The sequence below is a fragment of the Coffea eugenioides genome, chromosome 6 (genome assembly GCF_003713205.1).
Source record: "Coffea eugenioides isolate CCC68of chromosome 6, Ceug_1.0, whole genome shotgun sequence".
Lineage (NCBI taxonomy): Eukaryota > Viridiplantae > Streptophyta > Magnoliopsida > Gentianales > Rubiaceae > Coffea > Coffea eugenioides.
The window spans coordinates 36,289,991-36,305,924 of NC_040040.1; the positions used below are offsets into that span (position 1 = coordinate 36,289,991).

Below are 15,934 nucleotides of genomic sequence, written 5' to 3' on the forward strand. Positions count from 1 at the left end.
TTTCAATTACTTGATTCTCGTTAAACAAAACGTTTAAGTTTTGAACCTTAGTTACTTTCAAAAGCTCTTAAACAATGTTTTATCACAGATTTGGACTCCACACACGGAGTAATACCCGAACGTAACCCGTAAAGGCACCGCATCTTTTGGTGAGTGCTTCCAAATACCTGATTGAACTGGACACTTGTTTTCAATACTTGACCAACGTGATTTAATGATATGTAATTTGTTTGATCAGGCAAGAGTGTACTTTATCGTACTTGCCCTAATGTGATATATACTTGCTTATTACTGCAATTGAATTGATATATTTGTACTTGACTTGTAAGTGCTGAGCGGCAGCATGTACCACACTCAATGTGAGTGGGAGGTGCCTCTCATTCCCGTCTCCGTACTTTTATTTTGATTCAGTCGATTGGAGATGATATCTCATCGACTTCTTGGGGACCCAAACCCCACTGACTAGTTAATCGAGTCGAGCCGGCAAGGGTTTGGTCGATTAGATAACGAACCATGGGTATCTAGTGTTGTCGAGTGGAGTGTTATCTCCTCGATTAATCGGTATGCTCGAGTATTACCACCAGTGTTTATCCTAGAGTTCGGGCCCAGTAAGGGGTTTGGATGGTGGACGGAGAGTAGTTTAAGTGGTGCTCTACTGGATTGGTTACTTACTTGAAAGTTGACGGAGTGTCAACTATTACTTGATCAAGCTCTGGTGATGCAATGGAATTTGGCTCCTGAGAGCCATCCGTATCCTTATACTTTGGAATGATTAGTACTTATCGTGTTATTGTTTCGTTTAAAAAGAAAAGAATTTTACACTGGCTCATTTTGAGATTTGCTATCTGAAGTGTTAATGCTACTTTTATAAACTTGTTATGCTCGCTATTTTGCTACGTGATACTTGCACTTTTAAATAATGGTCAACTTGCTATTTGGAATGTCACTGGGCTTTTAGCTCATTCCACACCATTTGTTTTCCTTATCGGGGGTACGAGCGAGGCGTGAGACAGGTACAGACTAGCGTAGTCTAGTTGTTCTGAATTTTGTAATTGTACTCGCACTAGTCGCTCAATTAGGGTTGAATGTATTGAGAACTTAAATCTTTTGATGTATTTGGGATTGTATGGGTGGTTGAGATAGAAATGAATGTATTTGTATATTCCAAATCCGGGAACTGTTATTTCGTTTATTATTGAGGCTGCTTCTTATTTTATTTGATGTGAGTGAGTGAGTCCTGGCGAGAGTTGGGCAGGCGGTCCGCTAAACCCTAGGGTACGCCTAGGGGAAGGTGGAGCCATCACAAAAATGAGTTTGACAAATGCAAGAAAGTTGAGCAACAGAAAAATCTCATTCAAGTTCAAAGTAGTCTGCGCAGGTAAAACAGTCGCGCCCTTGCAGTGTCGGGAAAATGGCCATATCTCACTGTAGGAAAGTCAGAATCATGTACCGTTGGTGGCGTTGGAAACTAGACTCGGAGAGCTTTCTGACGGTATAAAATTCAGACTCTAGTTCCTCTCCTATCAATACCAGTAGTCCGTGGAAGTTGGCTGATTTTTCTGTTCTGATCAGCTCAAAACCCTTACAAAGTTACTCTATTTCTTCTTGCCAACTTCACTCGTTTCAACCAATTCAATCCCTTAGAGTTCATATACAGGGGATCAAGTTATCTAACACCATTGAAGCTTAAAATGCAACACACAAAATGATTAAATGAACTAAAACTGTCTAGCCAACAAAAAGAACCAAAACAGTCCACTAACTTGCCCAAAACAACCACTTTACTTGCTTCATTTCCATTTCAACTTACACCTAACCTTCAACCAATGTTTAGCCAAGTTCCTTAGGCTTAATTAAGGTGCAAAGAGCCACAAAAATCAAGGAGAAACCTCCACTCCAAGGCAGTCCACTAATTTGCCCAAAACAACCACTTTACTTGCTTCATTTCCATTTCAACTCACACCTAACCTTAAACCAATGTTTAGCCAAGTTCCTTAGGCTTAATTAAGGTGCAAAGAGCCACAAAAATCAAGGAGAAACCTCCACTCCAAGGCCGGTCAGCCAAGAGAAAACAAAACAGTCGACAAGTTCACATACAACTCCAACTTCTATCCTTTTCATTAAAGCTAACTCAAACAACATTCCAAGAGTTATCCCTAACTTTAAAAGGATCCAAAACATGTTAATACATCAAGAAAAACCATAAGCAAAGTTTAAAGAAAATATCAAACACATGGCATGCTAAACAACCAACCCTACTTCCACTTGTTTAACTCAAGGAATTTCACCACAAACAACCCCAACTCAACCTTTAGTTGCCATCAAAATCTCAAACACTTGATATAACACAATAAAGTTATGAGTTAAGGATCATATACCTCTCTTATGTGAAGCTTGAATCACCCAATAAGCCACCAAAACCAAAAGCTCCAAGCTTGAATCACACACTAGCCTTGAAGGAAGTTCACTCAACTAACTAAAGCTCTCTCTCTTTTGGTTTTTGTTCAAAGATCAAGCTAGGGTTTATAAGCAAGAAAATGGAGTTTTTCTCTCTTTCCTTGGAAGCTAAGATGGCCGGCCAACCTAAGGAGAAAATGGAGCCAAGATGGTTTAAATTCCTCTTGGTCAAATAAGATGAATGGTTAGGATTTTGCCACTTGTTTCAATCTTGGCCATTCTTCCTTTAATCTTTGCCAAATAAGGTTGCTACCCTCCAAATGTTTCCAATGTCTAACTAACACCCCTAAACTATCACATAAAGTCCCGACCACAATAAAAAGGATATTTGGTCATAGTATATATAGTGAAATAAAATAATACCAAGTCAAGGAAATGTTTCAATTCTTGAAAAAGGAAATGAAATGCATGCAAGGAAATGTCATAATTGATTTAGTCTTAGGGCAATCCAAGTAGTTTAGGAGAATTTATATTTTTAAGTGAGGGTTCTCACAAAGAATCTTCAGATTGATTTTATCTCGTATATTACTTAATTTAGCATGCACTCACCTTCAACATATAATATATATTGCTTTGCTTTTTTGAGACTTTTCTTTACCAGACCATGTGCCCAAATTTGGAGTTGCCACGAAGGAATCCAATTTTTTGAATTATTATTAATTTATTTTTTAGTCCAAGAGGAGATTCCGATAGGTTCAGAGTAAAAGACAAGCAAATATGAAATTGTAGCAGACTTTTGAAGATCCTTATGGGGGACTTATACTTTTACTGTTGTCTTGGATTTTCATCTGCACCTCTAGGGATATTTCTAGAAAATTTGACCAAATTTTCACCATGCTAATGCACCTTTATGGGACAATTACAGATATTTTGGGACCCAAAATTACATTTGTACCCTTCCTTTGTATCTTATGCACTTCTTAATAATGGTTTTTCTTTGTTCTATCCTTCAGAGATGCTCTTTCCATGGTGTATTGGATGTAATAAACTCCAAGATTTGTTTGTCAATTCCCTTGATTAGATTGATGAGTTCAATCAATAAATAGTAGTTATGTGTGTTAATTTACTATTTAATCCCTCAAGATGCCTTTTACTTGGACTATAGAACTTTGAATGGAGCAAAAATAGGAAAGCAACACTTATTTTCCCATTTGCATGGTCAACTATCATTCCTATCCACTGTGCTGCAGCTCCACTATCTTAGTTAATTTTCATTTCATAGTAGTACTACTACATTTTGCTTCGTCTGCTACAATTCCTCTGGTTTCCTTCCTATTGGAGTTTCAACTTATCGTTCAGCTTGCAATTGGAGAACTGGAAATCTACACTTATTGATGTTTTTCCTTTAAATCCTTACTTTATCCTCTCAGTTGTTCTTCCAGCCATTGTAACTATCTCGTGTTTTGCATGGTTCTGTTTACTTTGTATTTATGACTTCCATGCATTGTGACGACCCCATCTCCTCCTAGGGCGTACCCTAGAGTTTAGCGAGTCGCCTGCCCAACTCTCGCCAGGACTCACTCACGTTTAACACGAGAAAAGAACTTACAACCATAGAAAAGAAATAAAACAACAATTCCAAACTTAACATATACATTGATACTCAAAACCAGCTACAAGGCTTATACATGCTCAAATATATCAAAGTGTTTACAATCTAGGTGCAACCAACCCTAGTCGAGCACTAGCGTGAGTACAATTGCAAAATCCAAAAAAAACTAGACTACGCTAGCCTGTACAAGTCTCACGCCTCGCTCGTATCCCCTGTAAGGAAAACAAAACTAAAGGAATGAGCTAAAAGCTTAGTGAGGTTCCCAAACAAGTAATCAAGCAATTTAAATAAAGACATTATTCATTAAAGAACAATTAATCGAGACAACATTCACCAGATAAAAGTAATGGAAACACACTCATTAAAAGGATACATGCTCACGTGGAACCATTTTTTCATTCACTCGCCAACCATTTTCCTTATTCCTCCAATTATTAGAAAATCATTTGCAAGTGAAAACTCCTCAAGTGTTCTTGACATTCATTCATTGATTTCATTTCTCGCCACTAGCCAATTCACTGGCCAGTTCTCCACCAACCTTCGTGGTCATATTCGAGTATACCAAAACACTGTCCCAAGGTCACCAGCTGCCCGACCTAGTCTGCTTCTGACTCGAATTGACTGGCAACGAAGGGCAAGGGGCCAGTTCAGCCAAAAGGTTTACATTCATGCACAAATAGCATTCAATCATTGAAAATTCACTTTGGCTTGGGTTGAGTACGATAAAGTACACACTCGCCCATTGAAAATCCATTTAAAGCAAACATTCACAAATAGTCACATAGTCACTTATTGTACAAACACACAAGGAACACTTACCAATATGAGCAAGAGATATGTCAAAAGTTTCCTTTCGGGTTTTACTCCGAATCACCAAAGAAATCTATGTGAGGACTCATATTTTTATTCTTAAAATAATTATTTTTATAATTATTTGCCTTAGTGTTAATTAATTATATTATCGTTACATGAATTATTTTTAAATTTCGCCTTATCGCGCGCGAATCGGAGGTTTGCGTATTTCGCGCCGAATCGACTAAGTGGAGATTTAAGGAATTAATACTAGACTACTAAGTGTGAATAATTATAGTGTTAAAGGAATTACATTTGAGGATTAGTGCACAAGTGCAACAAACAAGAGAGAAAAGTGGTAGTTCGGGATACTATTCGTGCACTATTCCTAGTTGACTTTTGTACAACTTTTGGCCACAAATTCTTAAAGCTTCCAAGAGAAGCTTCACTCAACACAAAACCCTCTCTCTTGGAGCCGGCCGAAAATAGCAAAGGAAGAAGAAGAAAAGCTTCACTCCATCTTACTTCATCTTGCTTCCATTTCACTTCCAAAATTGCACTCAACTCCTAAACACCTTGGAGATTAACTTGAGTTTGGAGAAAGGCTTCAGCTTGGGGGATTTCTTGGAGGTTTAGAGGTGAAAATTTCTGGTTTCATCCAAGGCTAGAGGTAAACCCATCAACTCATCCAATCCATCTATTTAATTCAAGATTTATGGGTGGTTGTGCAAGGGTTTGAAACCCTAAGCAAAGGTAGGTAGAGGACTTGAGGAAATCTATTTTTCTTGCTTTAATTGTTAGGCTAGCGGTCTTGAGGTGGATTATAGGTAGCTGGCTTAAGGTGTAATTAGTTGATTGTGGTTTTTTATGTGTTATTTGAGGTGAGTACGGTTAGAAAGTGAAGGAAAAATCGAAGGAAGTTGGTGCATGAAGCTGGTCGAAACTGCCCGGTTGTTATCGTGCATGCATTTCAAATTTTTGTTGGTTGTTTGGCTGTGAAATTGGTTGATATATGTTGTATATTGTGCGTAGAAAGTGTCTACCAAAAATCATTTGATTTGGTAGAACAAAACTTGAATTTTCGAAATTGGGAGAAATCTGGAAATGGGTTCAGGATGTCCAAACAGTAACTCTTTGATCGAACATATCTCCTTGTACAAAAGTAAAAATTGAGTGCCGTTTGTGGCATTAGAAACTAGACAATTGTAGCTTTCCAACGGTATAAAATTCACCTTCTAGTTCGAGCTGAGTGAGCCGTAGTGATTCGGAAAAGTTTGCTGTCCTGTTCTGATGGTCTGTCCGAGAGGAATGGAGGAGCTGCATCTTGTGGCTCCATTTTCTCTCACATGGGAACTGATTTTGAAAAAATTTTCTCCTGATTAAATGTAGAATTTTGAATCTAGTTTCCAACGCCACCAACCATTCCCAATTTGAACTTGTATCGAGTGAGATGTGGTCTGATTTTGAAAGTGCAACAAAGCTGGAAATCTTTCTCTTCTTGCTAGCCGAATGGTTAGGTTTGGTATGGGACGTTTTGTTTCAAAAATTTTGGTGTCAATTACCTACCAATTACTTATTAGATGTTCATAGGACCTTGGCTTCAAAAATGAACCGAATTGGGACTGATTTCATGGTGCAAAATGTTTGAAAAAGGAAAGAAAAGCAAGAGGACAGATTTGCTTTGAGAATTTCCTAAATTTTAGTAGTTTTGTTAACTACCTTCCCAAGTAAGTTTTTGCATGAAATTTGATAGGGAGGTAGTCTATATATAAAAGCTTAAATGTACCAAATTTGGTGTTATTTTAATACCATTTTGATACCCAAATAATGCCCCAAAGTAGGCTGTTCAAATCTGGAAAAATTCTGAACAGTGTTTAAATTCCAGCCAATCTTAAGTTGCTATATATCAATGCCTAAAACTCTGAATTTAGTTCCATTTGTCATATTGGAAACCTTGTTTGGAACTCTTACTGTGCTATGAATTTCAAAGGCTAGTTCGCTTTCTGTGAATTATGTTGAATTTTCAAAGATGACTACAAAACCAAGACTGAATCTTTGAGTTGAAAATTGAATCTTTGAGTTGAAAATTGAGTGCTTTCCGTTTAGAATCTTGGAAAAGTGTACTTTTAGTACTCCGAACCAAGATTCCAATGGTATAAATTTTTCCATTTTTGGACCTACCGAGTACAAGTTTTGGTTTTTCTAAATTTGATGTGCAAAACTGAAATTTTCCGACTTGATGGGAAATAAGTTTTAGGAAACTTTTCCCTATCACTTGATATTGATTGATCGTTTTAAAACTCGATTTCATGAAGGAAATCAATTTCTCTTGTGTTAATAAATCCTCACTTTTGAACCTATTTTGAGTGATTAAGGTTCTCTTTTGAGGCATTGACTAGTCTAAATAAGTGTGTCACCTTTCTTGGTTAATACATGGTTGTGAGTGAAAGTACTTGTTATTTGTTCAAGCGCTCAAGGAGATCTTCAAGAGAATCTCGAAGCGGATGCTTAAAGACTTAATTGCTCGCTCACTCACTTTTGTTTTGACTTGGTGAGTGTCAAGTGTATGAAATGTTGTTACGTGCTTAATTGTTCTCATTGATTGAGTATTTTGAAAAGTGTTGAGTCGAGTGTGTACTTTATCGCACTCGTTCTCGTTTAAGTGAAGTGTATTTGAATTACCCAAAATGAATTGCTTGAAGCGAATTGTTAAGTGAATTAAGTGAAGTGTTGCAATAGTGAATTATGCTATGGTTGCATATGTCGATTGGAGTGAATCTCCTCGACTCCTAGTGATAATAGTGGGGATGCCCAAAACTCATCGGCCGACCTTGTGACTAGAGCCAACATGAGCTTGGTCGTGAAGCTTGGTGAGCCATGAGAAAAAGAAAGTGATAAGCTTGATCTATTGGAGAGATCTCGCTTGGCATACTCGAGTAGTATCGCCTTATATAAAAGAAGTGTGGGCCCGGAGTAGGGGGTGTAATGGTGAACGGGGAAGTGTAAGTGAAGTTCTACGGACTTAATACCCACCCGGTTGACGGAGTGTTATCGCGGGGAAGTATTTGGTCGAGTCTTGGCGAAGCAAGTGGAACATAGCTCCTGAGAGCTCCCGTATCCTTATCAAGTGTGTTTTATTATTGAATGTGAACTACTTGAATGTTAAAGCTTTAATTCTCGTATAAGTGCTATCGTTGATTGAACTATGTGTTTTGCATGTTTTCTTGGCCTCACGAGCAATCGCTCACCCCGTTAGATTTGTTTAACTTAACAGGAACTGAAATGGAAGGAATTATGGAGAAGCCTACCTGATGGCTCTTTTGATTAGAATTTTGGATGTACTGATTAGACGACTTCTGGAAGTTGTACTTTTTGGAAAAATTGATGTATTTTGAAAACTTGTGATGTATGATTGAACACTTGTGTATGGAAGCAACTTTGTTTTTCAGTTATTCGGTTATTTACCTTAAGTTTGGATTGGAATGGTATAGAGTCCTGGTGAGAGCTGGGCAGGCGTTCTGCCGATACCCTTGGGTTTGCCCTTGGAAGATTGGGGGCGTCACAGTTGGTATCAGAGTACTAGGTTAGAGATCTATCTGGGAGATATATTGGAGACTTTACCCTCGAGAATAGGAATGAGATACCTTAGTTATACCTTACGTGATGTTTGCGTGAGTTAGTAACTTTAAGTTTCTAACCTGGAAATTGTGGTTGTTTTGCAAGAATGGAGAATGGAAATAGAGGACATACTGCTAATGGTAATGGTCATGCTAATGGCCACGTAGAGTCTCTTAGGCCTATTTACTATCGAGCCCTAGGTGGAGGAGCTCGTGTGCGTTACTCGCCTTCTACTAGATTTTTCCGATGTCCCTGTAGAGTGACTTCTGTGTACCCTAATGACTTAGTATTGTCCATCGACGATGAGCGTCGTCAGTTGGTGAATACCAACCGAGCTTTACTTCAGGAGGTTGAGGAGGCGAGCATTATGGTGAACGCTTAGAGTGCTAGGATTGTCGAGTGAAAAGGGATTGTGGTGGGCGAGATGGCTAGGACTGAGGATGCTTGTGATGAGGTTCGGAGGGTTAGAGCTCGATTGACTAGGTTAGGCGAGGAGGTCCGGGATCGGGCTTCTGGGATCTTATCAGACGCTACTATGTTGATTGATGAGGTCATGGAGGTTGTTCAGAATCCAATTCAGGAGGGCACTGGAGAAAAGCCTTTTGAAGAGGATCCGGAGGAGGATCCTAAGGAGGAGGTTCCGCCCGATAGTCCTGCTGAGGATTAGACTAGGGTGATGACTCTCTTTTGACTTTTGTAGATAGAAATAGCTGGGGTGATGCTAGTTCACAGGCCATTGTATTTTGTTTAACTGTGTGGCCTACTTTTGAGGCACTTGAACTTGCTTTTGTCGTGCCTGACTAGTTGCACTTTTGTGGCACCTGTGTGCCATATTTTATTAAATGCCCCATGACTTGCTAATTGTATGAATCTTAAAGTGTAAATACATGTTAATTATTGTTATTTTTGATGTTTTCAAGTTGGCTTGTATATCAAGTATTTTCTCACGTAATTATTTTATTTCTTGCATTAGGCATAACTAGGATTATGGACGGACGAAGGAGTGGTAAAGGCCGTGGGCGTGGGGCTAGGCAAACCCAATCTCAAGGGGATGATCAGGGATCAACAACTAGACCGACCCAGGGACAAGAAAATCTATAGGGTAACCAAGTGGCTACCGCCATTAATCGGATGACCGATATCCTAGAACGTTTAGCAGACCGACAAGGTCCAGGGCCACTTAACCAACCCGGGGCCCAGGATAGAGGTGATGATAGAGCCTTAGAAAGGCTTTTGAAGTTTGCTCCGCCTAAGTTTATTGGAGGACCTGATCCGAAATTAGCGGAGAACTGGTTAGAACGGATGACCAATATCTTCGCCGTCTTAGATTATACACAAGAGAGGCGTGTGAACTTAGCTACTTTTCAGTTTGAGGGTGTGGCACGTGCCTGGTGGGACGTGATAAGGGGAAAGTAGGAGAGAACGCAGGCCCCTTGAACTTGGGAAAACTTTACTCGAGAGTTTAATGAGATGTTTCTTCCACCGCTGATCCAAGAGAAGCGGGAGGACGAATTTATTAAGTTGAGACAGGGAACTCTTAGCGTGGCTGAGTATGAAGGGAAATTTACTAAACTTTCTAAGTACGCTTCAGAGTTGGTGGTTAATGAGCGGAAAAGGATTAGACATTTTGTGCAAGGGCTTAATGTGGAGATTCAAGAGGGGTTGGCAGCAGTCCAAATCTCTATGTTCACTGAAGCCTTAGAGAAAGTGCAAAGGGTTGAAAGTGCAAGGTTGCAAGTTAGGGATTTCCATACTAAGAAAAGGAATTTTCCTAGTTACTCCTCTGGACAAGCTAGTAAAAGTGCTCCACCTCCCAAGATGGGAAGAGGAACGGGAGGAGTAAGGACCGCTGGAGCTCCAAGAGGGGCTTTATCAAAAGGAGGTCGTAGTGGACAAGGTCAAGCGAGAGAAGTACCTTCTAGTGGTCCGGCCGTAATTTCTCAAATTAGTTGTGGCTACTGTGGCAAGCCAAATCACTCGGAGAATGATTGTTGGAGGAAATCGGGAAAGTACCTGTATTGCGGTAGTGCCGAGCACCAACTCGCAAGTTGTCCGAATGCGCCAAAAGTAGGAGGTAGTGCTGGAGGAAGTCGACCTAGAGTACCGGCTAGGGTTTATGCACTGGATCATCAACAAGTTCCTGATTCTACTGAGGTGGTCGAAAGTACAATTCATGTTTTCCACTGTTTAGTTAAGGTTTTAATTGATCCGGGTGTGACGCATTCTTTTGTCAACCCTAATTTTATGAGTGGAATAGATGTGAAGCCAATTAAATTACCTTATGATTTAGAGGTTAGAACACCTATTGGGGATCAAAATTTAATAGCTAACTTGGTATATAGGGATTATGAGATATGGGTTGGAGAACGGAAATTACTGGCCGATTTAATGGGCTTAGCGATTAAAGGATATGATGTTATTTTAGGAATGGATTGGTTAGCTCGCTACAATACACAGTTGAATTGTAAGACAAAAATGGTAGAGTTGTGCATTCTAGGAAAGGCAACCCTAAAATTGGATGTATGGGGTAGATTAGCCTCATCTGCTCTTATTTCAGGAACTCAAGCTAGAAAGATGTTGAGTAAGGGAGTTTAAGGATATTTGGCTTTTTTTATAAATACCCCTAGTGATAAAGTGAGATTGGAAGATCTGCCAGTAGTAAAAGAGTATCCAGATGTGTTTCCTGAGGAACTAAAATCTTTACCTCCAGAAAGAGAAATTGTTTTTAAGATTGATATAACTACGGGGATAGCACCTATCTCCAAGACGCCGTATAGAATGGCACCAGCTGAATTGAAGGAGTTGAAATTACAATTGTAGGATTTGCTAGAGCGAGGTTTTATTAAGGAGAGTGATTCACCGTGGGGAGCCCCGGTCTTGTTTGTTAAAAAGAAAGATGGGAGTTTAAGGCTATATATAGATTACCGAGGCTTAAATGATGTAACCATTAAGAATAAGTATCCTTTGCCCTACATTGATGAGTTATTTGACCAATTACAAGGGGCGGTAGTATTCTTGAAGTTAGACCTCAGGCAGGGTTATTATCAGTTGAGGATTTTGGAGAAAGATATACCTAAAACTGCCTTTAACTCGAGGTACGGACATTTTGAGTTTGCAGTAATGCCATTTGGATTGACTAATGCACCTGCAGTTTTTATGGATTTGATGCAGAGAATTTTTAAGCCCTATCTAGATCAGTTTGTGGTGGTGTTCATCGATGATATACTGGTGTACTATAAGACCTTGGAGGACCATGAGAAACATCTGAAAATTGTTTTACAAACGTTAAGGGAACATCAGTTGTATGCTAAGTTTACCAAATATGAATTTTGGTTGAAAGAAGTGACTTTCTTAGGTCATATAATTTCCAAGGATGGGATTAAGGTAGATCCAGCCCAATTGAAGCAGTCTCTAAGTGGAAGCGACCGGAAAACCCTACTGAAGTTCAAAGTTTTATAGGGTTAGCAGGGTATTACCGGAGATTCATCAAGGATTTTTCTAAGATTGCTGGACCCATGACTGAGTTGACTAAGAAAAGTCGAAAATTTATATGGAGCTTGAAATGTGAAGAAAGTTTTCAAGAATTAAAGAGACATTTGACAAGGGCACCTGTATTAGCTTTGCCAAGGAAATAATAGCTTTGTAGTATATACAGATGCCTCCAAAGAAGGCTTGGGGTGTGTATTGATGCTAAATGATAAGGTAATTGCATATGCCTCTAGAAAATTAAAGCCGCACGAGAAGAATTACCCAACTCATGACTTGGAGTTAGCGGCTGTAGTATTTGCATTGAAGAAGTGGAGGCATTACCTTTATGGAGTGACATTCGAAGTTTTCACGGACCACAAGAGTCTTAAGTATTTATTTTCCCGAAAGGAGCTAAATTTGAGACAACGGAGATGGATGGAATTTTTGGAAGATTATGATTGCACGATAAAGTATCATCCAGGAAAAGCCAATGTAGTGGCTGATGCTTTAAGTCATCAAGTGCAGGTGATAGGATTGATGATTAAAGAATTGTACTTGTTGGAAGAGGTTAGTTGTTGGAATCCTCGACTCGAACCGAGGAAAGTGATTCTGGGGAACATTATCGTGAAATCCACTTTGTTGGAACATATTAAGGAAGCTCAGGAAAAAGACGTTGAAGTGCAAAAGTGGTTGGAGAAAGTGAATAAGGGAGAGAAGTCGGATTTTAATTTAGGCATAAATGGCATGCTAAGATTTCGGAATCGTATAGTGGTGCTAAGGGACGAAGGAATTAAGAAGGAGATTTTGGAAGAAGCGTACCATTCTAAGTACATGGTACATCTTGGAGGGAATAAAATGTACCAAGAGTTAAAGAGTTTGTCCAAACTTGTTTGATCTGCCAGCAAGTTAAAGCCGAGCATCAGAAACCATCTGGTCTATTGCAACCTTTAGAGATACTCGAGTGGAAGTGGGAAAATATCACCATGGATTTTGTATCTGGATTGCCAAGACACAAAGAGGTCATGATGCAGTTTGGGTAATGGTAGATAGATTGACTAAATCGGCTCACTTTCTGCCGATTAGTATGAAGTACTCATTGGAAAAATTAGCGAAGCTGTATTTGGATGAGATTATAAGGCTACATGGTATACCTATAAGTATTGTGTCCGATCGAGACGCTAAGTTTGTTTCACGATTTTTGCAGAAGATGCAAGAAGTGTTGGGAACCAAATTGAATTTTAGCACTACTTATCACCCATAGACCGATGTGCAATCTGAGAGGATGATTCAAACTCTTGAGGACATCTTGAGGACCTGTATTTTGGACTTCAGAGAGAGTTGGAGTAAGTATTTGACTTTAGTAGAGTTTGCCTATAATAATAGTTTCCATTCATCCATTCAAATGGCTCCGTACGAAACTCTATATGGACGGAAGTGTAGATCTCCAATTTATTGGGATGAAATAGGTGAACGAAAAGTCTAAGACCCAACTACAGTACCGTGGACTGAAGAAGAGCGAGAAAAAGTGAAGTTAATACGCCAGAGAATTCAAACCGCACAGAGTCGTCAGAAGAGTTATGCAGATAACCGAAGGAAGGATTTAGAATTTGCGGTTGGAGACCAAGTTTTCCTTAAGATTACTCCCCTGAAAGCGAGTTTGATGAAAGGAAAGGGAAAGAAGCTACAATCGAGATTTGTAGGACCATATAAGATTCTTCAACGTGTAGGAAATGTGGCTTATAAGTTGGAATTGCCACCAAGTTTATCTCGGATCCACAATATTTTTCACGTATAGATGCTCAAGAAATATCGTTTAGATCCGTCTCATGTATTGCAACTGAAAAATATTGAGATTGATGAGGCACTAACCTATGAGGAGAAACCGATAAAGCTTTTAGATCGTAAGGTGAAAGAACTGAGGAATAAGTGAATTCCGTTGGTGAAAGTCTTATTGAGGAACCATGGACTAGAGGAAGTAATTTGGGAACCAAATTGAGAATAGTTTATGGCGTTAGAAACTAGATTCAAAATGCTTCAAATCATCAGAAGACATCATTTCCAAACTCCTTTCACAAGATGGATGAAATTGAGGCACAAGATGCAGCTACACAGTTTCTCTCGGACAACCAGGTAAAACAGGTCAGTCCACTTTGCCGATTCGTTACGGCTCACTCAAAACGAATTAGCAGGGGAATTTTATACCGTTAGAAAATAGATTTTTAGTACTACAACATCCCAGAAGACACTTTTTAGAAATTCAAATCACAAGCAGGCCAAATATTCAATCCAAGTCAAAAATTCATTTTCTTGAAGAATAGGACATTCAAGCAGGACAACCTACTTTGAGGAGTCACGGACAGCAGTACACACAGAGGCAAAATATGAAATTTTTACAGAAAAAAGGCCTATGAGTCTAGTATCAAATGCCGCTAACGTACCTCAATTGGATTTTTCTACACCAAGATATAAGTATTTTACTGAGACTGGTCAGTGAAATCCGAAAATCTGGAAACTCATTTTTCACTTGGAAAAACTCCTTTTTCTCTTTTAAAACCACAAGACTTTTATTCAAACCACCCATACACTTAAGTATGACATTCATACCAGCAATTTTAACATATTTTAAGCATCAAATTTTAAAATTAAATCAAGGAAATAACTCAGAAAAATTTCGGCAGCTCCTTCCCCTTCACCTTCAAATTTCTTTCCAACTTTCAAGCCAACAACCAAGCTATAATCCACAAGAATACAATCAAACAAGCAAGAATCCTCAAGTCCTCTACCTAAAAGTTCACCTCAAGGCCACTACCTAAGATATAAAGCAAGAAACAAGGGTTTTTCTCAAATCCTCTAGCTTAGATTTTTGGGTAGGGTTTCCAAATCCATGTAACAACCACTACCCATTACTAATCTTTGAAAAATTAAAGATCAAAGGGAGTAAAATTTGTTACCTCTTGAAGGTTTCTTGAACCCTAGGTAGAGCCAAGGATTTTCACCAACAATCCACCAAACCCACCACAAGATTGCAACTTTCCTCTAGCTAGAGCAATATCCAAAGGTCTTAAGGGTTGGGTGTGAATCTTTGAGCAAGATTAGGGCCAAAGGTTGAAGCTTTTCCTTCCTCCTTTTGAGCTCCAATTTTCGGCCAAGGTAGAGAGAGAGAGTGTGAGGGAGTTGAAGTTTTTGATTTGTGGTGAAAAGGTAAGAAGAAAGGTAACTTTTTGTTAGGTGAGAAAGTCAACTTTGACTAGTGGGTCATATTGACATGTACTACCAATGTGACGCTCCAAAAGAATGAGTGCGAGAACCCGAAAATTTTCTAAGTTTCTAGGGTTTATTGTATTGTTCGCCCGCCTTTTCGACATTTTCTTTATTAGAAAATTCCCCAGATAATTTTATTGAGTAAATATAGTTTTTAGATGATTTTTATAGTATCAGTTAGTTTTTGAGAAATTAAGAACATATATCGGACGTGGGACCCACTAGTGCGGAAAGTTCGGTAAAATTCGGCCAGTTAGGTTAAGTTTTGGATACCGGATTTATTTTACCAGGTGCTAAGAGATAATTAGAGGTTGTTATATGGATGAGAGTGGAGAGACAAAAGGATAATTATAAGCCAAAAGAGATGCTAGGTGTCGCGTTTTCATTGGACCTTGGTTTTGACCACTATTCACCAACTTTACTAAATACCAAAAATTGACCAAAATGAGCTTCATTTTCCCTTGCTCTTGGCCGGCCATGGAGGAGAGAAAGAGAGAGAGAGTTTCTTCAATTTTCCTTCATTTCTAGCTTGAATCTTGCAAACCTACCGATTAAATTCCAAATTTCTCCACAAAAGTGAGTTGCTAAGCTAGTTTAAGGTGTTGAGTGGAGCCATTTGTGAAGAACAAGCTCTAGTTGTCTTGTTTTTTGGAGTTGCAAAGGTGAGGTGTTAAATATTTTCCCTCTCATGCTAATAATGATCAATTAAGGATTTCTAATGGTAGAGCATGTCATTTTATGGATGATTTCATGACCTATGGGTGATATTGATGGATTTTTCTTTTG

The 15,934-nt window shown here is 39.0% G+C and overlaps 1 protein-coding gene across 1 annotated transcript; it reads left to right on the top strand.

The window, feature by feature from the left end:
- The first annotated feature begins 9,889 nt into the window (after positions 1-9,889).
- LOC113774121 lies at positions 9,890-11,014 on the top strand. The gene has a single exon (XM_027318685.1). It carries the CDS (start codon positions 9,890-9,892, stop codon positions 11,012-11,014), a length of 1,125 nt encoding a protein of 374 aa, XP_027174486.1.
- Positions 11,015-15,934: the final 4,920 nt, after the last annotated feature.